General features: G+C 36.2%; 2 protein-coding genes across 2 annotated transcripts; both read right to left on the bottom strand.

The window, feature by feature from the left end:
* Positions 1-12,725: 12,725 nt before the first annotated feature.
* LOC140012814 (uncharacterized) lies at positions 12,726-13,418 on the bottom strand. The gene has a single exon (XM_072061131.1). The coding sequence runs from the start codon at positions 13,416-13,418 to the stop codon at positions 12,726-12,728; it is 693 nt and encodes a 230-aa protein (XP_071917232.1).
* A 3,326-nt stretch (positions 13,419-16,744) lies between these two features.
* LOC113704901 (carotenoid 9,10(9',10')-cleavage dioxygenase 1-like) lies at positions 16,745-21,857 on the bottom strand. Its single transcript, XM_027226767.2, has 13 exons — positions 21,675-21,857; positions 21,434-21,565; positions 21,123-21,225; positions 19,772-20,031; positions 18,840-19,019; positions 18,631-18,709; positions 18,346-18,427; positions 18,180-18,242; positions 17,938-18,076; positions 17,472-17,790; positions 17,310-17,374; positions 17,049-17,210; positions 16,745-16,935 (listed from the first exon to the last, which is right to left on the bottom strand). The coding sequence occupies exons 1-13, from the start codon at positions 21,792-21,794 to the stop codon at positions 16,801-16,803; spliced, it is 1,839 nt and encodes a 612-aa protein (XP_027082568.1). The 5' UTR covers positions 21,795-21,857; the 3' UTR covers positions 16,745-16,800.
* Positions 21,858-23,346: the final 1,489 nt, after the last annotated feature.

Here is a 23,346-nt window from a genome sequence, read left to right on the forward strand (position 1 = left end):
TTTTTCTAATGCTTTATGTGATTTAGGTGCAAGTGTGTCACTTATGCCGTTATCGGTTGCCCGGAGATTGGGATTTCAAGAGCTAAAAGCTACCAATATTACATTGCAATTGGCGGATCGGTCAATCACACGTCCCATGGGTATTTTGGAAAATGTGCTCATAAAGGTAAGACAATCTATAATACCTGTGGATTTTGTTGTCTTAGATATTGAAGAAGATGTGAGAATGCCAATTATTCTAGGACGACCGTTTTTAGCCACTGCACGAACTATAATTGATGTAGAAAATGGTAAGCTTATATTACGGGTTAATGGTGAGGAATTGGAATTCAATTTGGATAATAAAGAAGGGAATATAGAGCCTACTGCTCTTGTTTCTAATATGCCATATGATGAAAAGGTTAACCAAGAAAGGATCGAAGAAGTTAAATTTATAAATGTCCTTGGTACTAACTTTCATGGTGTAGGAACAAAGGAGGAGAAGATAAGGATGGAAGTTGGCTTAATAAATTCTCCATTCCATGAAGAAAATGGTGAAAAGTTGAGCCAATTCAGAAAAGACAAGCAAAATCCACTCCAAGGTGAAGTTGAGCCTCTCTATGACAAGTCTAATATTCCTCCTTGGCATTTGAGGAAATTGGACTATGAAGATCAATGCATGGTTCACCACATGGTGGATTGGTTCGGGAGTTTCGACCCATGGGGAGAAAATCTCTCTCTAATGCTCTAAAGTGATTCAACTTTTTCAGTCGAGCCAACGACTATAAACAAAAGCGCTAATTGGGAGGCAACCCAATATTTAGGTTATATTTGTTAACTTGGTGTGATTTTGTGGTTTGAATCAATGTTTTAGCTAAATTGTTGTTTTTGTAATGTAGGGTTGGCAATTGAAGGCAAGGATGACCAATTGAGTACAAAAAAGGCGAACTTTGATCAAACAACTCAACCCCTCGATTTGCGTTAAAGGTGTTTTTGATTCATTATAAAGGGGTAAAATGCATGTTTTTAATGTTTTACATTTGTTCCAGCCATTAAAATTGGCAAACAAATGATCTATGATGCATTTTGAGTCATTGGGGTACCTTTTGTAATTTTTCAAAAGTTGAAATTCTGCTAAAAATCGAAGCAGAAAACGCGTTTTCAAAGAAAACGCGACTACAAGTCGCGTTTCTCAGAATCGCGTTTTCAATTCTGCACCTGCAGAACAGAAAACGCGCCTTCAAAACGCGACCAAAATTCGCGTTTTAATGGAAGTCGCGTTTTCAAGCCTGGATCAAGACTCAAAAACGCGACTTCGGAAACGCGACTCTAAGTCGCGTTTTCAAACACAGTCGCGTTTTCAGTCCTGCAAGATTTGTGCAGGAAACGCGACTTCAAAAACGCGAGTTGAAGGCGCGTTTTTAGTCGCGTTTTCTGTGTCTGAATATAGCCTTCAGAAACGCGATTTCAGCTTCAAATTTTTTTTTTTTTCCTCTCTTCTCAATTTTTCCAGCCGCGTTTTTCCTTCTTCTCTTCTACCCAACTCACAAATCTTCATTTATACTCCATAATCTTGCTAGAAATCATCACCCCAACACCTTTTGAGCTTCATATACCCTTTTTAACCGATTAAAATCCAAGAAAAACACCTAAAATCAGGTTTTTGACGGATTAAAGGTTAGGGTTCTTAAACTCTAATTTCTTCTATTTGAGGTCAATTGGTGGTTGTTTCATAGGGCTTTTGACATTTTTAGCATCACCAAACATCCTTCTACGTGATTGAGGTAAGTTTCTTCATCAAATCTTTTGATTTTAGAAAGTCATATTTTTTTTATCCTGAGCTATCTGACATCTTTTAATGTCGAAAATTTGATGATGTATTTGACCATTTTTGAATTTATTCATGCTTATTAAGATTGTTTAAGTATGTTTACATGTTTAAATGTAGCAAGTTGTTGGTCATTATTGCTTTAAAAATTTCACAATTGCTATATTTGGAGGAAATTGGAAAATGGATTTAGGATGTTTTTGAGCCATTGGTGATGTTAAATTATGATTAAAAATGGTTAGTTGATGATGTTTAAGCATGTGCATTGTGTATAGTGAGTAATTTGGTTGATTTGGTGAGTTAATTAGTTTAATTTTTGCCTAAACATGATTATAGCTAAAAGCATATTATTATTGTTAATTCTAAATAGTTATAATCATAATTGTTCCTATTTTCACTAATTAAATTATAATTGATACATATCTTGTGTAATTTGGTGATTTTGGGCAACTTTAGGCAGAAAATATGTCTTGTACGATCATTGAATGATTAGAACTTGAGCAATTGTATTTGAGGTTATTTGGATTAATGCTGAACTTTTGTTGCCAAATAATGAGTTGTAGTACATGTGGATAATTGAAATATTTTTTAGGTACTATGCCAAGGGGAAGAAGAGCGGTACTTTCATCCTCTAGTAGTGAGGAGAGGGAGGTTAATGAAGAGATGGAGGTGACTGAAGAGGAGAATTCACCTTCTCCTCCACCAGTTAACCGTCGACCTGGTGAGGGCACCTCCCGTGGAGCGGAAAAATCGGTATTTGACAGTGCTAGGTTCAATACTCGCAGGAATCAGGAGTGGCATGAGGCGCGTGCTAATTTGGAGTTTTTGTTTGAGATGCACGTCAGTCCACCAGTTGAGATGATGTACAACATCTCAGAGGCTTTTGCTCAGCTAGGATGGGCTCCGATTCTCACCCTTCCAAACCATTACTACCCAGACTTGGTGCGCGAGTTTTACGCCAACATTGAAAGTAAGGCGCGCCATAGTGGAGAAATAGTTGAGTCCTGGGTGCGTGGAAGACGAATCACCTTGTCACGGCAAGATTTGGCTGCTATTTTGGGGTGTATGGATGACGGACGTCCAGTAGACTTGAAGAAGGAGTTTGTTCCCCCGAATAGGAGATGGGATCCTTCATTGGCCATGGCTAGGTTTGGTCTCGAGTACCAACCTTTTCGCTCTACCAGAAAGGAGACCATATTGGCGAATGTATTCGAACCTCGTCATCGTCTTATCATTTACATGATGGCTCACAATGTCATCCCAAAGAAGACGGGGCACACGGACGTCCGCAAGAGCGATATCTACTTCTTGGATTACATGTTCCATAACCGGACATCTCCATATGCTCGGATTTCATTGCCTAACATCATCATCAGCCACATTAGGTCTACGGCGAGGCGTAAGACAACTTCCTTCAAACTTTCATTTCCTCGTCTACTGACTTTAATCTTCCCCCGTTTTGAAGTTCCGTTGGAAGGCATGCGGCGGGAGTATGTTCCACCACGTGCTGAGATGACTATCACTACTCTTCGCCGCCTTGGTATTGGCACGGGAGACATTCCACGCCCTGTTCAGGAGCGGAGACAAAAGGCTAGACATGGTCGCGATGGAGCTGGACCATCTACTGCAGCACCACCTCCTCCTCCACCACAAACTAATTGGCAGCGACTTTTTGATCATATGGAGGACTTTGCATTCCAGTTCGCTGACGTTAGGAATCGTCTAAGCCGAATTGAAGATCATTTGGGCATTCATCCACCGCCCAATCGTGATGCACAGGATGACGATGATGCTGAGGGAGATGACTGACTTGGCACACTGCAGAAGCTATCTTTAGTTGATGAACTTGCTTGCCTAATTATCTTAACTTGTGGAACTTAAGATGTTTAACTTCATTTTATTTTTCTGTTTTCTATGTGGTAGGTACTTGTATTTTGACAGTGGTTCGTGATTAGTGGCTGATAAGGATCTCAGCCATTGACTTGGGGAGTACTTCTTTCTTTTCTTTTCTTCTTTTGTTTCATTTCTTCCCTACACATTGAGGACAATGTGTAATTTAAGTGTGGGGGGAGAAATATGTGTGATACTTGTGGTTTTAGTTGTGTTTGATATAATTCTTGTGCTTAAATGGTGTTTCTTGTGGTTGCTGGCAGGGAGTTTTAGTCCACTTTTAAGGGGAGACTTGTGGTTTTAGTTGTGTTTGATATAATTCTTGTGCTTAAATGGTGTTTCTTGTGGTTGCTGGCAGGGAGTTTTAGTCCACTTTTAAGGGGAGACTTGTGGTTTTAGTTGTGTTTGATATAATTCTTGTGCTTAAATGGTGTTTCTTGTGGTTGCTGGCAGGGAGTTTTAGTCCACTTTTAAGGGGAGACTCTGTCAAAATTTTTCCAAAACCTTAAATAAAATTTTGTCACTTATCCTTTTAAAATAAATATATGCGGTTTTGATACTTCTTTTCTCATGAAATTTGGAAATGATTTTTATGTGATTATAATTTTTACATCTATAGGAAAGTATATCTAGTAAAGTGGAGAAAATTATGCCTACATTTTGTATATTTGATGAAAATTCTTCTTTTTATCTAATCTTATAAGATAAGAAATTAATATGGTTAATAAGTGTCATACTCTTCTCATGATTACTCTTAGAGGGAATTTTATTATATATATATATATCAAAAAAAAAAAAAAAAAAAAAGAGGGTTATTCTACTCCAATGATTCTCATACCGAGTAACCGGGGGTTGGCATCTACAAATGTCGACATTCGCGTAAAAAGGTACTTGAATTAAGAGTATGCAAAGCAACTTGAGTATATGAAATGTTGAGTAACCGGGGATCTGCATCTAAAAATGTTGATCTTCGCGTCAAAAGGCATTTTTCACAACTTAAGTAATATTTAACCCTTAAAATATAAAAAAAATAAAATAATAATAAATAAATAAATAAAAAGTAAATTAAATCCCTCTTTAAGAAAAATAAGAAGTTGATCATGAGATTAGTTAGCATCTTTATTGACTATAGGAGTTGCTTGCTTGCGAAATTGGATAAAAATAAGAAGTTGAGTTGAATTGGCAAAATTATGGTATACTTGGCTCTTCTTTGCTTGATATTATGAGTACTTGAACTTAATGGAAAGATCACATAAGGGTTATTTACCTTGATTCAAGGAAATGGAGTTGAAATACTACATATGTTTATTTTCAATTTTTTTGGATCATTGATGGTTAGAATTTTATATTGCTTGAGGACAAGCAATGATTCAAGTGTGGGGGTATTTGATAAGAGTTTATTTTACGTATTTTTAAGTGCATTTTATTAGTTAATTTTGAGTTGATTATTTAGTTTTATAAATAAAATAAAGAGGTTTTTGGTAAAATTATATATTTTTGGTAAAAGTGGATAATATTGCATTTTTAGTGATTTTAATGGTAAAACCTTCATTTTTATGCAGGAATGATGACTCAATCACCAAAGGATGGCAAATGAGATGAAAAATAGAGATTTGGTGATGAAATTAAGTGGTGAAAAGAAAAATGAAGTGAAAAACGTTCAAATGAAGAATTGCACTTCAAGTCAGTTTTGACACTCTTCAGTATTTTGACCATATCTGGAGTTACACTTATCGGATTGAGGTGATCTTTATACCATTTTAAAGCTAAGAAAGAGACCTACAATTCGTATGAAGACATCGAAATCCATTTCTGCCATCTTCATGGGCAAAACGTTGGAATACAGAAGCTGCATTCTGTGGTCGGAAGTTAAAACAGAGGTTTGAACAGGTGACAGTATTTCGATCATATCTCAGGCCACAAAGCTCCGATTTGGATGATTCTTAAAGCATTGGAAAGCTAACTCAAAGGGCTACAACTTTTGTGTTTTGCACAAAAGCTAGTTCGGCCTGAATCATGCAGAAAATTGCAGTTGAAATAAGGCCAGAGTGAAAACGCGAGTAGACAAAACGCGAGTTATGCCGCGTTTTGTGTAGGCGCGTTTTATAGCCGAAATTCTGCAATTTGACTCAGTCAATTCTCTTGTGTTCATACCACTTTCCAGCTATAAGATGCAAGGGAATTCGGTGCACATGCTTCTGCAATAAAAGAGAAGACCAAATGAGTGTGGACAAAAGGAAACATCATATCTTTGACTTCTTTTTACAAAATCTGAGTGGAGGAAATTATGAAGTGAGAGGAATGGAATTTCTACCACCTTTTATGCAGAAATATGGGGAGAGGTCTGAGATCCATTCGTAGCTTAGCTTCTTACAGAAAAACATATTCTCTCTACCTAGGACTTGCAAGGGGCAATTGGGATTTCATCTTGTAATCATCTAAGTTCAAGACAAAGGAGATTTTTGGAAGGCTTTACCATATCTTGGCTAAGATTTTCTTTACTCTGTTTGTATTTGTAATTCATGATGATTTACATTAATGAAGTTATGAGTGTTTTATCATTCATGAGTAGCTAATTTTCTTTATCTAGGGAGTAGATGAAGCTTATGGCCAAATGATATGAAGTGATTGTTATTCATGCCTGTTATGTCTTGTATTAACTTATCTACTTGTGTATGTTGGATTACTTGTTGTTGCTTGATCACCAATAGCAGGTTTATAGTTATTTTTATTCATTGAGAAATGGTAAAAATAATGGAATGACACAAGTAGAACTTGAGTTGTATATTCATGAGAATAGAAATACATTCAAGTGGATGAAATCTGCATTTCATGTGTGAATAAGAACAGATTTAGTATTTACCAAGAGATTAGGAAAAACTAATCTGTTTTAACCCATTATTATCATGAGAATGTGATTTTGGTATTTCTGGAAATGAATCCTTGGTGAAACAAGAGCAGTAACAAGTGTTGAATTAATTCATTTTAGATCTTTTGTGTCATAAGTGGAATCTACATCCCTAGATCTTAATATTTAGTGAATTCTACTCCTATTGTGAAATTGCATTTATCTAGTTAAGAACTCTTGTAGTTGAATTAAAATCTGAAGTTTCTGCTCAAATTAATTGTGAGTCTAAATAATAGAGTAAATTAGTATCTAATAAGTGTTTTAAATTGCTCCTCGTGGGATCGACCCGATACACATCTCGTACTACAATTGCGACCTGTATACTTGCAGTCCAACGGGTGTAAATTCGGAATTAAACTTGCACTTAAAGTAAAAACCCGTCACTGCGCGCCGCCGCCTGCTCAAGCTCCACAACCACCACCACAGCAGGCCCGCGCGCCGCTGCCTGTCGCCCTGCCGCGAGCCGCGCTTCCTCCCCCCTGCAGCTCGTCGACGAAGTCCAGCAGCCCACCACCAGCTCGTGAGCTCTCATCTCCGCCAGCTCCACCCCAACTCGTTACCACCTGTCAATTGTTGGCAGGTGGAGGTATTGCGATTCCTGCCTCAATTTGTCTTATTCTGAACCCTAAATTGCAAAATTTTGCACATTTGCTTGGGCTTCTTGTTGGAAAACAGCGGGCCGTAATTTTGGGCATTTTCTGGTCTAATTTTGGGTAGAGTTGAGTTAAACTGCTGCGATATTTGGGGGTACTTTGGGAGGTAGTTGACCATTGCTTCTGGCTTTAATTTCCGCTCATTTTTGGCGCTGTTTGGGTGTTCGAATCTATTTTGTTCACTGGATTGGTTATTTGCTTTAATTTCTCCCTATGCACTCACCAGTGGTACTGGTGATGGTAGTTGTTTAACATCTGATAATCCTGTGTTCTGGATTGCCTAATTAAGCGAGTTGTGCCTATTGGGCGTTTTTTTGGTTGAGTCGTTCCAGTCCACCCTGTGTTTGAGTTTCTTTATAGCTAATAGCAGGGGTGATTTAGGCATATTCTGGGGGTGCTTTTTGGACAGAATTGGGTTTAATTGCTGCCATAAGTGGGGGTATTTTCTGTTATTTATTGAATTATTGGCCGCTTGATTATTTTTCCCTGTGACTCACCAGTTGTACTGGTTGATTAATTTTTCAGTTTAAGTTCTTACGGTTGAGTTGCTGCCATTGAATTTAATTCTTTCCTGTCTGTGCACCAGTGGTACTGGTTGCAATGTTGCTTTCCATTTCTTAATCCTCTGTACTGGCCTGCCTATTTGATTCTTGGGTTTTGGTGCCTAAACTGTTCTCGAATTCTAACCATTGGTTGTTGCCATTGCCTGTTGCTTGGCCCAATTGCTAAGTTTTGATCGTTTGAGTTGTGCAATTTCTTGTCCAAATGGAGCCATTTGGACAGATTTTGGGTGGGCAAGTTTTGCCGCTCTTTGTTGTTCTTTGGGAGGCATTTCTGACAGTATTCTACGTATTCAAATTGGTTGAATTCACTGCTTTGTTAAGGTTATTTTTGGTATCACTTGGGTTCTACTTTGCTGATTTCTGTCTTGCGTCCCTTGAAGTGCCTTTGGTTGGGTATTTTCTGCATTTGTTTGTTGAATTGGAAGGCTACTGTGCCACTTCCATTGCTTATTGCTGTTGGTGGCGTCTAATTGACTTGCTGGGAGTATTTTACCTATTGATTTCAATTGCTAAATCTTTAGAGCATTTGTTGCGATTTTGGACTGCCTGCATTTGACCCAATTGGGGCCACTCGTGAGTATTGATTGAAATTGCTGTATTTTTGGGATATTTGTATAGACCTTGGGTGCCTCACATGTACATTTTGTTGATTGGGTTTGCCATTTAAGTTGTTTCATTATCTGTGGGGTGCACCAATGGTACTGGTTGGGATATTTTGACTAGATTTGGTAATTCCATCTGACTGGCTGTCTAATTGACAGCCAAGAACTTGTGACTGAATTGTTATTGTCAAATACCTAAACTCTCAATGTTGAAATTTCTGATTCTGAGTTAAGGCATTAACTGGCCAACTGGAGCTATTTGTTGAGATTTTGGGAGGACAGAGTTTTGCATTTGCTGGTTGAATTGAGTATGATGTCTCAGAACTTGGGCGTGTACTTCCACCACATTGGTTTCCTCCACCGTCCCCGCCTACCTCTTGGCCACTCAAAGAGGGAAGTTTCGTTGTCCTCTTCACTTTAATTGCTTTAATTCCTCCATTGAGGGCAATGTAGGATTTAGGTGTGGGAGGAGCAGTTATGGTGCTAGTATCTTTCGTTCATTTTCATTTTCTTCTTTTTAGTGATTGGCTCGTAAGTGCATACCAAGGTTTGATGTTGGATTATTGCCTCTATTTCTACTTTTGCCAAGTTTTAATAATAAAAGGGTACCAAGTTAATGTGGTTGAATCCAAAAACATCTCTTTGGTGAATATCAATGATTGTTTTACTCTTATAATTTTTGGTTAACTTTCCTAGGCATAGGGAATGATTATTGGCATTTTCGTGTGAATTGGTCCGGTTATTAACTTTAGTTCTCCATGTTTGAAAATGAGGCTAGCTGATGCAAGTTTTCTTTTGATTTTTGTGTTATATTGAGTTTTTGTGATTTTTAGCTATGAATAAACTTGACTGTACTCCGCTATTAGTTACTACTGAGTAACCGGGGATCTGCACCTAAAAGTGTTGATTCTCGCGTCAAAAGATAGTAATTTCTATGAGTACGTGGTCACGTGGCGATAGAAGCTGAGTAACCGGGCTCCTTCATCTGGCCAATGTTGGAGTTCGCGTCAAAAGGCTCTAATGGCTAGCGACTAAGTCTTTTGTTACTATTGAAAAAAAAGAGAATAAAAAAAAAGAAAAAAGTTAAAGTTAGAAAAATGTGAAAAAAAAGTGAATGTTGTGTTAGTGTATAATAAAAGTCAGCTTGCCGATTTATGGATTTAATGTTGAGATTTTGGTTAATAGTTGGACCATTTGCTGATAAATGTTATGCGTCATTCTTTTTTCTTAGATTAGTTAAACATGAAATTAGAGAAGTTTGTGGTTTAGAAGCTAACCAGAGTGATGTTTCTTGGACTTGACCATTGATGCTTGATTATTATTTTTCTTGGTATCTTGGCAATTTGTTGGATAGAGCAATAGCCACTATCAAATATTGGTGCTTGTTTACTGTTCTCATGCTTGAGGACAAGCATGGTTTAGGTGTGGGGGGAATTGATAGGTTGCAATTTTACCATTTATTTTATTATTAATTCCTCCTATTACCTGACCTAATGTGGATTAATTGTTAGATTCTACTTACTTTTGATATTTTACATTTATTTCAGGGAGTAGAACAAAAATATGATAATAAGTACCAATTTGGCAGGAAAGGAGCCCAAGTGATAGAGCTTGCCCCAGGGGCATTTTTGGAAAAGAAGATGTCACGCCCATTTCGGTAATTTCTGCAGAGGAATGACGGACGAAGGGTTTCTTTCTCCTAAGAGCCGCCGCACATCTGACGACTGGCTTTATCTTGAGTCTCTCGTCTGTAGCTTAAAGGAGAAAGGCTGGACTTTTCCCTTGGGGGGGGCCTTTGGCTTGAAAAAAACCTCCTGCGGGCATGGCAGGAGCAAAAGACAACTTAGCTTAGCTTTTGGTCTCCCTGGCATGTCAGGAAGCATTTTGGTAGCTTTAGCTTTGACTTTTCCTTTTAGCCTTGAGTAGTTTTCCTTTCTCCGTATGTTAGGAGAAGCAAAAACAATGGATACTTCCAGTAGCTTTTCTTTTCAGTCAGTATTCCATCGGATCGAATTTGTGCATTTTCCAATTGATGGCTGCAGTTTCCTCTTCAATTTTGCGTGGGATTTGTTCACCAAAATGAACTAATTCCCTTTTTCTAGTCAAGGAGCAACGGATGCTTCGGATCGCCTAAAAATTGTGAGATCGATTTAATTTTATCTTTTCCTTTATTTATTGGTATTCGCATATTCCTTGGTTGCAGTGCTTATGATTGTTTGATTAATTGATTGTCTTGGATCCGGATAATTAGTTAATTTGATAATCTATTGTCAATTGGAAAATTAAATCCGTAATTGTTTAATTGTCTCAAAATAGTGGCAACTGGCATGATTAGGTTTGTGTCAGGGGAATACGCGGGCTAATCTAAAATAACCCTGGTAGTGCGTTATTTGGTTAGAATAGGGCTCCTCTAATACGTAAGGCAATTGGGGAATTAAATTCTATGGGCGTACCTAGGATTATTTCTCAATTAGAGCAGTGATTAACGGGCGTACCTTAATCATCGACACAGTAAGGAGGGGTTGACTGTCATCGCTTGTTTGGTAGTTATAACCTATTTATTAGTAAATAATTGGAATTGCCTTTGCTTATCGATGATCAATTAGGTGAACCATTGCTGAAGTTATTCCTTGGCTAGATCCTTAATTATCATTCATTTGATTTTAATATTTTGTTATTTACTTTTTAGTAGTTTCTTAGATTTTATTTGGATTTCTTTGAGTGTCACCTTCTACACAAAAACACCCCCCTTTGTCACTGTGAATTTGAAAAGAAACAATTACTCGCAGTCCCTGTGGATTCGACCCTGCTTATCACTATCTACAGAAATTATTTTTAGTTTGAGCAGGTTTTTATAATTGCACAGGCTGACGACCTGTCACCCGATGTTCAATGTGACTTATTAATCTCCTGCCAAATTAGTCAATTAAATCCGTAATTGTTTGATTGATTAATATTAGTGGCAACTAGCGTGTTTACACACTAGGGGAACGTGCAATCTAATTTAAATAACCCTCGTAGCGTGTTATTGATTGGGGTTAGGTTTTTCTAAATCTTAATGTAATTGGGAAATTGATTCCTACGGTCGTACCTAGGAGTATTTTCTGGTTAGGGGTAATCAATGGTCGTACCTTGGTTATCAATAAATTAAGAAAAAATTGGTCGTTAGAGTTCGTCGGCGACTATAACTAGCCTATTAATAAATTAAGTGAACCTCTCTTGCATCAATGATCGGGTGAGTGGACTGTGTCTGAGTAGTTGTATCCTTGGCTAGAATTTATCTATTCTTGATTTAATTCCTGCCTATATTCGTGCTAGTTAATTATTTATTTTGAGTTGAATTGCTTAATTATTTTTAGTTTCATTCCGATAAAATCCCCCTTTACCAATTGGAATCTCAGAGAGACAAATATCCCCAGTTCCTGAGGAGACGACCCTGCTTGCCACTGTCTACTTGTTAGTAAAGTCTGTCAATTAATTAATTCTGGTACATCGGATTAAACAAACTCTTCGGGAACAAGGTGAATCAAGTAACTCATTGCACACCTAGAGTCCCTGCTCCAGTACCTAGAATTGATTATTGACTGCTTTTAGTGGTAGTTATGTATTTTTATTATTATTGCACAGGTTCGGCACCTGTCAATTTTAGGCGCCGTTGCCGGGGACTGGCGTTAATTATTTGTTTCTTTTTAATTTCAATTTTGTTCTAATTTTCTGGTATTTTTCTAGTTTATGCCTCGTTCTTCTCGTACAGGCGAATTAATTTTCGATCCTGAAGTAGAGAAGATCGCGCGTAGAACGAGGAATGAAACCAGACAACTCAGAGAGGAGCAATCCAGTGTGGCACCTCAAGGGCTTGATCCAGAGGTTGAGTTGACGGATTTGCGTAATGATAACTCAAGTGATTCAGACCAAGAGGAAGTCACCATGGCGAATGCACAAACACTAAGGGAGTTGGCTGCTCCTAATTTAAATCAGCAACCTTTATGCATTACTTTCCCAAGTTTGAATGATAATACTCCTTTTGAACTTAAATCTGGTCTAATTCATCTCTTGCCATCTTTTCATGGTCTACAAGGTGAGGAGCCCTACAAGCACTTGCAAGAGTTCGACGTCGTTTGCAACAGTATGAAGCCCTCGGGAATTACAGAAGTGCAGATAAAAATGAGGGCCTTTTGGATGACTCCCTGCTAGATTAGCTTTCTTCTCCACCCTTTCCATCCTCAGTGCTGGATGGAGCACATGACACCTATTCTTGTCATGCCCTTGCTTGAAACAGTGGCTGCAATACTTAGGAAGACTCTATGAGATAAGCTGTTGCCAGAAACCTCCGTGCTCCCTATTAGCAATCCATATCCTCACAGGAAGAGTTTGGAGCAAGTCAATCTCTACACAAACCCTAGCTACACTAAGGCGAACACCAGAAGCTGTAGCAGAATCCATAAACAGTGGTTTACCTATGCAACTCACTATTTGGAAGAGACACTCCTTGGCAAAGTAGTGAATCATCAATTTCGGCAATTGGAACCATACCAGAACAACAGAAGGCTCACGATCCACATGAAACGCAGGAGACCATTTCAACACTCTCATCAGCACTCCATGGATGTACCAGTTTCCCCTAGACCAAATCCTATGAAAGTCCATCTCGTTCCCCAATCGAATTAGCACATGTCTTGAATCTAACAAGCCCACCGAAACTGTTTCCTTGAGATCCAAGGAGAGAAAAAACTTCCATATAACGTCCATGACAGCCCTTCCCTTTGAAAATTTGCCAACCAAAGCAAACGTAAATAGGGCAGACAACACTTCAAGATCAGCCTGTGCAAACGTGATAGTTGGCTCGCCGCGATGTGAAGATCTAATGGCCTTCACTTTAAACAAAGGTTGGTCTGAGACAAAAGTAGAGAAAAGCTCAGAAAAGGATTTCTTGGAGAAGGTAGGAGAAGTGGATTGCCTTCCAGCTATCTGTTGGAGGGCAGCCGTGGCTTCCATAACTCAACCCCAAACCCTAGCATGGAGCGGTACTCAAAGTCCACATGACAATTGTTTCGTCCTTCTCCCAAACTTTATGTATCATAACCTTATTTTCCTATGTTGCTACATTAGACCAATTACCCATTAGATGATCAATAATGGGTTTGGGTCCAATCTACTTGTTAAGGTATTTAAGAATATTCGAGACTTAGAAACCGATTTCCTTACTCCTCAATAAAGACAATTATCAAAATTAGTAAGATATATATTTTTTTGTAACTCTATTCAATTTAATAATTTTTTAGATCACATATATCTGTGACATATTGCATGTATTTTCTGCCATTAATGTAGATTTCTTTATCAAGCAAATCGTGCTGAACAATTATCAGCTAGTTTATTAATAATATTGGTTTCTGTTTTCATTAAAAAAAAAAAAGTAGTAACAGTGACAATCTTCAGGTCGTGGGTCTCCATGCAATAAGCACTTAACTTTTTCTTTTCTCAATTTCTTATATCTTATGCAGGATATTCTAATTGTTACCCTTCATTTTTGAGGTTTCTTCTAAAAAAATAGAGGTTTGTTCCATTTGCAGAATTGGGGTCCTTCCTAGCTCTATAAGAAAAGGAACTTGGCTCTCCTGTTTCTTTGTAGGCTGCTTACAAGTTTATATCGCTGAGGTCGTCACGAGTTGAGTTGACTATGAATCCTACTCGCTAGGTGATGTAGCCTTCTGTTAAGAATATTCCAAATTTAGGACCCAAGATTCCATTAAAGGTTAATAAGCCAAAAGTAGCTTGATATTAATTATTAATAATTCTATTTTACTAACTGTTATTAAACATGTCAATAGATAAGATTTAGGTTAGATTCACTTGATCCAAACCTAGTGTAATGATCAAAGTTGAAAAATTAAGAAATTGAGGAAGATGAAGGAAAGGAGAGAGAAGAAGAGAACAGAGAGGGTAGGAAAAGATAAAGAGTTCAGAAAAGAGTGAGATTCATTGATGAAAATAGAGGATTACAATTCACTTACAAACTGATCTCTTTTACATCCAATAGATCCTATATATAGATTCCTCTAATTAACTTTCTTCTTGCAAATAATTGAGCTATTACAAATCCCAACTGTAAGTAACTAACTGCTCCAGTAACAATATATGATAGGTGTCGAGTTTGTGTAATAATAAATATCTAGTCAAATAAAATACAAATTTTGTATATAGCGGTAAGTAGGGTCGAAACTATAGGAACTGGGGATAAATTCGTTTCTTCTAGAGCACAGAGTAAGGAGAATTTTTATAAAATTTGAGAATAATTAAATAACTCAAATAAAAATGATTAAATGAAAATTTACTAAAGTTAAAATAATAATAGATAAATTCTAGCCAAGAAATAACTTCGAAAATAGTTCACTCAATTGATTCTTAATGCAATAATAATTCTATTTATTCACTGACAAACAAGTTATAACTATCAAACAAGTAATGACAGTCAACTTCTCCTTACTATATTGGTGATTAAGGTACAACCTTTAACCACTACCCTACTCAAGAAATAACCCTAGGTATGACCTTAAAGTTCAACTTCCCAATTGCATTAAGAATTAAAGAAATCCTGTTTTAACTAGACCTGTCAACGGGCCGGGTCCGGGCCCGGAATAATGCTATAACGGACCCGGATCCGACCCGTTTACCCGACGGGTCTTCTACACTATGTTCCGGATTCGGATCCGACGGGTCTCGGATTCGAGTCGGGTCTACCCGAAAAAATTTATTAAAGCTTACAATTTTTAATAAAAATGAGGAAAAAATATATTTGTAAACTAATTTCTAACTAATAAAAAAAAAATCAAATAAGAAAAGAAATCAAATTGACTTTACTCAAATACATCACTCTAATCAAATTATATTGATAAATATATATTTTAAATTATTAATTCATTTATATCCGGATCCGGGTCTAATACGGGTCGAAATACTATATTCCGTATCCGACCCTTTTTTTTTTTTTTTGACAAAACGGATCCGGGTCCGGGTAACGGAATTAAATCCCTATTTATACCCGCAATAATTTCACGGATCCGGTCCGGATCCGGATCTAGACCCGGACCATTGACAGGCCTAGTTTTAACCAAATAACACGCTACAAGGGTTATTTTAAATTAGTCCATTTGTCCCCCTGACACAAAGCCAATCATGCTAATTAATACTATTTTAAAGCAATTAAACAATTACGGATTTAACTAATCTAATTAGTTCTAGGTTATTAAATTAATTCAAATACCGGGCCCTGTACATTCAAATAATATAATAACCATAAGAAATTTAATCGGAGAACTTACGAATATCAGTAAATAAAAGAATTAATCATCGTTTTGCCAGGAAGATAGAGAAAATTAAGTTGTTTTGGTCAAACCATTGATTGGTTCGGGAAAATTCTCAAAAATTTCCTGAGTGAACATTTTCATGTTTGTCAAGCCAATCAAAGTAGCAGATATTTCTTGATTTCTTCCAAGTAGAAACAGAGAAAAAAATTGTTATCCGTTAAAGAATGCCTAGGATTTTCTGTTTGCATCTCTTCCTAGGGTCTCTTTTCTAACGTTTGACCATTTTCCATTATTTAATCAAGGAAAAATCCATTAATCAAATAATATTAAGAAACAAGATTTACTAATCAAACTATCAGCAGTTAATTATATAGCACAAAAGTTAGGAAACTTTCGACATGATAACGTTGTCAAACCCAAAAATCGTTTTTTGCTAGAATTTTCTGTCCGTTTTGCCTGTGAATACCATTACAGCAGATTACATTCTAAATCGCAGACTTGCCTTCCATGGGTCAGCATTAATAACTTTGGTCTCTGGCGCTGAATTTTCTATAGTTTCTCATCACAACAGTTGCAATTGCTATCCATTAGTGTCAAGTATCAGATATTCGTGCAACGCCACATTGTATTGGTATCTGATTTCATGTTTTCCCGGGCAACACTGGATATGTAGAAAATTAATATGTATTAATCTTTTTTATGTCATATACATCATATAAATCTTGTAATGTGCCGTATATAATATCTTTTTTATTTTTGTTGCGATATAATATGCATGTTAAAATAAGAGGGGGTTTAACTTTTTTGAGTTTTACAAATCTTGACAAAATTCTATTGTCAATATAAATAACTTTTTGCTTTACATAGCTTCTTATTGTATTTCGTGCATCAAAGTTTATAATTGTTTTGTTAAAATGATCTAGTGGCGAAAAAAAAATGAAAATCTGATTAAAATCTTTTTACTTTGAGTTGTACTTAGACATTATGGTTTCAAAAAAAAAAAGCAAACAAAAATTCTAAATTTACCCTTGTGTATAGATTGATAATTTTATACATATCTAAGTTTGCCCCTAACCAAAAATCCTGATTTCGTCGCTGTGTTTGTCGCTAAAAAAAGCCCCATGGAAACCGTACGGTACCCTACTGGGTAGCTTGATCTTGGCAATTGGCTTACTCGAAATATTCTTGGCATCAACTATATATACCTGCAGCAAAGCCGTACACCATATCAGCAACTTGGTTTTTTTCTGCCATATCAGGAACTTGTTCAGTATTGCTGGATATTTCGATAATTTTGAGCTTCAGCACATATAGATACCTGAGATATGTTAGTCTTTTCGTTGTGTACAAATGCGGTAATCCAGCCATCGTCCTCTTCTAGACTTCCAAATTTAGGAACAAAAGTAGCTCCTGAGCAAAATGTGCATTCAGGAAACTTGTGATACTCAATCTTTGTCACTTCCCCAGGTTGTTGATCCGCCTAGCCAAAAGTGTAGCAAATCAAAAACTAATAAGTACTCGATAGTCAAATATGAAAAGAAAAGTTAAACGCAATATATGTTGAAGCATATTGTTTTACTTGACAAAATTCAGATGTTTTCTCTTCAAGATGAAGCTTCGCTAGTCCCCCGTATTTTGCCATGCCTGAAAATTTTCATTTTTCAATAAGCCATAGCTGGTCAAGATACTGGTCAAGATAAATAAGTCCCCCCGAAGTTAACGCTGTCAGGCTAATTAGTACCTGAAATCGAGCTTGCTGCAGAATCAATAACCTGTGTGTATCCATATTTATTCTTAACTCCAGTAAATTTCTCATTTATGATAGGAAAGTCCATAGAGAACTCTGTCCCAGTGAGATATTTCCCCTTCACCTCTCCAGATTTCATGTTCAATCTCCACTCATAAACCCGAGTGAAAAATGCTCCGTCCTGTGAATCTTGATCGGATTTACGTACTGGTTTTATATGCTTGAAACCGCTAGAAAACCACTCATATTTGTCCAATCCAAATTCTGGTCCTGGTATAATTGATTCACGAGCTTTGCAGGCGATCACAACAACCTGTTCTTTGTATTGAACAATAATCAATTCCAACAGTCATGTACTATATTACTGGTTTCATGAATCAAAGTAATTAAAATAGTCATGATATAAGCTATGAAAAGTTTAATTAAATTAGCTAATTCATTGCCCTGGATAATAAATTACCTCATCACCATCCTCAAAACAGTTGACAATATGAAATGCTGCCGCAGGTTCAACCTCGAACCATTTGATAGAATCAGCATCACCATATATAGGCATTACTCCAATTCTTGCGTATTCTTTTTTCACGTACTTTATTAATCTACAATTTAGTAGAGAGAAATCCAAGAAATAGTTAAATTTGATTTTCATTACTTTATTAATCACGGATTAGAGGATAATCGTTATATGATAACTACACTCACGGTCCACCGGCTAGTAGTCGATTTATATCTATTACGAGTGGAAAATCCATGATCACATTGTACCTGCTCGATTAACAAATGTTGATGTCAAGCTCTGAGGTACCAGAAAATCACACTTCACGGGAAAATTTTGAGTTTTGTTTAATAAAATCGAACTGCACTCTACCTCTGTGTAATGCCAATCTCATGGCTAAGGGTACATCTCTTGAATTTGAGATCAACTTTCTGAACTACTTTCTTGCCATCAGCTGATAAAAATTACACAAGTGCAGCTGTTACCATAGGCCACGAATGAAGTGAATAAAGACGTCCATTTTGAGAGAGAATTCAGTTTATGAAAATGCAAAATAATCAAATTCAATTCTTGCAGTATAAGTACTTCATTCTAAGTTAAAAGATTAATAGTTTCTAAATTCCTATGCTTCATCACAATCAAGGCCTGAAAGTTTACCTGAGATAATTCCGATTTCAAAATAGGGTTTTTGCGGATAAAACCCAAATGTAACTAGTTCTCCAGTAGATCGAACTTTCTGCATCACTCAAAACTAGTGACATGAGAAACCCATATACAACTTGGGCTCATATGAACTTAACGTAACATGATGTTAACCTCTTGGGCATCAAGATAATCTAGGACAGTGAATCAAGTGCAAAGTATACCTTGGCATGGCTACTGAATGGTCGAGTCCAAGTTCCATCAACATCCCATTTCCCTAGAGTTTCTAGTGTCTTAATATTAATCTCTTGGGGTATATGATTCTCGGCAGTCACGTAGAACCTCCCCGAATGCTCGAAGACATTAGTATTGCTAAGGTACTTGTCTACCATGCCAAATCTCAACTGAAAGGAAAAATTATTAACAAATAAGTGAGATATATAACAAATTCCTATTATACAAACGGACTTACTAATTTTTTGGGGGAAAAATGTGAACATCAATTTCAGCTACGCCCCCACCCCACCCCCCTTCAATTGGATTAGATTACATATTAAAATGAAAATGACAATGCAGGAGATCGACTATTATTTTGGTACTTTATCCAAAAGTAAAGCTTAGAGCAAGATTTGAAGTACTAGTTTACACGAACCATCTCACATAAATTGCAGGCTCCATATGTGAAATTCATGTTAGGCCGTTTACTTTAATGTGAGAGTTTGTCAATGTAGGCTTGGTCTATATCAACAAATTTCATTTATTAGTATATGGCATCTAACAAAAAGTCGTGCACATCTGAACGTACAGCCGTCCAATGTGCTATATCCAAATAATCTTCCTTTTTTTTTTTGGGCCCTGGAAATTGAGATGCCTTATGGTGGTCACTGGAAATAAAGATGCATGTCGAAATGAGGAAGCAAAATGTGTTTTAGCAAAATGATGAAGCCTTCCTTAGTAATTAATCTCAAAGCCAAGTCAAATGGGACATATCCAAGGTCCAACTTTAAAGAAATGGGAATGCATATTGTGAATTTTCCTGGTTTTATGGTTTCTGTACATTTCACTTGATGTCGAATTCTCAAGATGACAAAAAAAAAAAAAAAAAAAAAAGAATTCTTAAGATGACAATTAGAGTGTCAATATACGATCTTCTTACCAAATTTAGCAGATGAGCAGAAAAAACAGCAGCCGGATCCCCTTCAGCTGCAGGAAGAAATGCCAGTTTCCTTCTTTGCTTTTCTAATTTGAATGTGTCTGACTCGACATATCTGTTATTGTAGAAAATGGTCCAGCTGCTTCGGTTTGATTTACTGAAGTACATAGCATGGAGCATTCCTTCTCCTTCTATCCATGTGTGGCTTGATTTTCCAAATATCGAGATAGCAGATTTATATCCTCCAAATAGAGGGTTTGGACCTACAAAAATTTAATGGAATTAATGAGAAGAACACCGAAAACTACACAATTGTATTGCATTCCTTATTTCCATACCATACTTGAAATTTATTGGACTCCATAAATACAACATTTATCATTTTTATTGAAAGTTAAATAGGAAAATATCAATCTACTAATTCATCACGTAACACAAAGTTCAAGAAATGCAGTTTTTTAAAAAAATTCAGGAGTAGTCAGTGGCGGAACCATATATGTTGAGAGGTTACAATTATCCCCACTCAATTTTGAGAAATTTATATTTTAAGCTTAGAAAATTTCTATTTCTCCCCCTCCCCCCTCTCTCCCCCTAAAATTTTTAAATTCTCTTTCGTATCATACATTGTCCCCAACATAAAAATTGAAATTTCACAAGAGTATTAGACCTAACTACCAAAAGTTAAATATGGATGTCAATGGAGAAGAAATTTTCACAGCAAAACTTAAGCACAATTTAGACTTGAAAGCATATCTATATATAAAAACAATAAATTTTTAAGATAGACGTATTCATTAGTTTTAAATTCTTCTATTACTACATTTCTTGTAGTATCGAAATTTGACTTTCTAACTTTAGGGTCTTGACTCCGAGTAGTGAATTGCTACCGGATAAATATAATGGAGATGATAAGAGATATAGATCACGGAAATTCAAGTATACATGACTCAGGGACAATCTTGTGTCCTTAAAGTATAACAGCCATGGTAAACTATATGTAATATATTTCCTAGACTACGTACATCGATAAAATTAACATCCTTACTTCTTGACGAAGTTGACATAGCAACGTTGTTTCCCTTCCTAATCCAAATGGAGCATATGGAAGTGTGATTTGTTTGTTTTTTCAATCATTGCAAGAGCAAATGTCTTGTATCTTATTTTTCTTTCTCTCCCATAGTTTTTGCCTTTTCCTTAGACTAAATCAGATTTGTCGAGTAAATTGACAGGTGGGGAACTAAATGACGATTGATAGTGCCTTATCTATTAAGAAAATCATCAGAAAGTTATTGGTTAAAAATCGAGTTTCCGAATTGATATTAAAATTGTCGTCACATTCAAGCGAAATGCATACCGTTTCTTATGTAAACGCCCTCCGGAAAATCATAAGGAATTGTCCCTTCAATATCAGTGATACGAAATGCCTCTCCCAACTCTTCGACCGGAGCAAAATTATTCTGGGATTGGATATGGTTTAGGACATTCAATTTGTAATACAATTCAAACATGTTTATTTTCTTGTTATATTTTTAACGAACTGATGCCTTTTTTTTTTTTTTTTTTTGCTAAATCATGATATTTCAACATGTTTTTTTTTTGGTATATATAGACATGGTTCTTAGCATATATTCTCCAAAGCCATGCATGGAAATTAAGCTTATGTACCTGAGAAGGGAGTAATGGCTGATCAACGATTTCAAAGGCTATATCGACAAAAGCATCCAACAACTTCACCGGAATCATCTTCATTGTTTGATTTACATCCTTAAGAATGTGTTCCAACTTTCCCAACATTGGCTGTAAATGAACAAGATAAAGAAACATATTTAATTGTATGTTTTTGATGAATCTTTGAGAAAATTAAGGTTGTAGAAGGAAAAGGAAAGAGAAAAGTCGTGAGAATTACCTTAAGCTGAAACGAAAGTGAGCTTCGATCTTTGAAGTGGTCATAATTGTGCCCGACAGAAGAAGGTATGTGAGAGGAGCTGGAGCTACATACTTTAAAGGTACAACTACAAGTTGACATTTCTTTCTTACAATTATGTCTCAGCTAGAAATCTCTTTCTACTTTTAGAATCTTTTCACTGGAAGATTTATAGAGGGGATGAGCCTTCAACACATGAGGGCATCTTTTAACTAGTTGTCGGGAAGTGTATATGCCACATGGTGTCGAGTATGCAGCATAAGAAATTCTAAATGCTTTGTCAATCTAAATCAGACAAGCAATAATAATGCATGTCAAGGGATAAGATATTATCCGCATCTAACCCGGCTTCATTATATCTTTTTTTTTTTTTGGATCAAGTCCATATTTTAAAATCTAGGTCCTATACAAATTCAAATCCTATAAAAGAATCATGGGTTTAAATAGGATTTGATCTTGTATAATCCATGCCTAAATTCAGACCCTAATCTGAGACCCATCCAAGAAACATAAATACATGCAAGTTTAAATGTTCAATACAGATAAAAATTTCTAAACAAATAGAATTACTTGATAATGTCTTATGCTCTGAATTCACAATTACATGCAACACCCTTAGATGTTGATTTTGTTATTTGAAAATGATAATTGGATTATATTTCTGTTATCTTTGAATTTCATAAATTTTTATTGTTTTTGAATTTAATTTCCATTGCACGTTTAGAATTACTCATGAATACCGATTGGTATTAAGCCTCATAGAGTTCGGGTCTAGATTTTTTTTTTCAACCCATTTGAGGGTTTGAATCTAGGGATTAAAAGATGTAGTGGGTCTAGGTGTTATGACTCAAATCTGATAATTACAATATCAAAAGTTCATCTTGAGATCATCAAAGCCGGACCATCATTTCAAGAAGTTTGATATATTACTAGAGTAGTTAGCTACGTGCAGTTGGGATTTGTAATAGCTCAATTAGCAGCAGGAAGAAATTTACTTAGAGGAATCTATATATAGGATCCATGGGATGTAAATGAGATCAGCTTATATGTGAATTGTAATCTTCTCCCTTCATAGATGAATTTTGCTCTTTTTTTAACTCTTATCTTTTCCTATCCTCCCCGTTCTCTTCTTCCTTACTTCTTCTTCTCTTTTTTCCTTCATCTTCTTCAATTTGTTAATTTTTCAACTCGGAGCATTACACTAGGTTTGAATCAAGTGAATCTAACCTAAATCTTACATATTGACATGCTCAATAACTGTTAGTAAAATAGAATTATTAATAATTAATATCAAGCTACTTTTGGCTTATTAACCTTTAATGGAATCTTGGGTTCTAAATTTGGAATATTCTTAACACAAGGGTACATCACCTAGTGAAGTAGGATCCATATCCAATCTCACAGTTAACTCAACTCGCAACGACTTCAGCAATATAAACTTATGAGCAGCCTATAGTGAAACAGGAGAACCAAATTCCCATTTCTTATTGCGCTAGGAAGGACCACAATTCTGCAAATGGAACAAACCTCTATTATTATTTTTTTTCTAGAAGAAACCTCAAAAATGAAGGGTAACAATTAGAATATCCTGCATAAGATATAAGAAATTGAGACAAGAAAAAGTTAAGTACTTATTGCATGGAGACCCACGACC

Source organism: Coffea arabica, chromosome 8e, assembly GCF_036785885.1.
Source record: "Coffea arabica cultivar ET-39 chromosome 8e, Coffea Arabica ET-39 HiFi, whole genome shotgun sequence".
Taxonomy (NCBI): domain Eukaryota; kingdom Viridiplantae; phylum Streptophyta; class Magnoliopsida; order Gentianales; family Rubiaceae; genus Coffea; species Coffea arabica.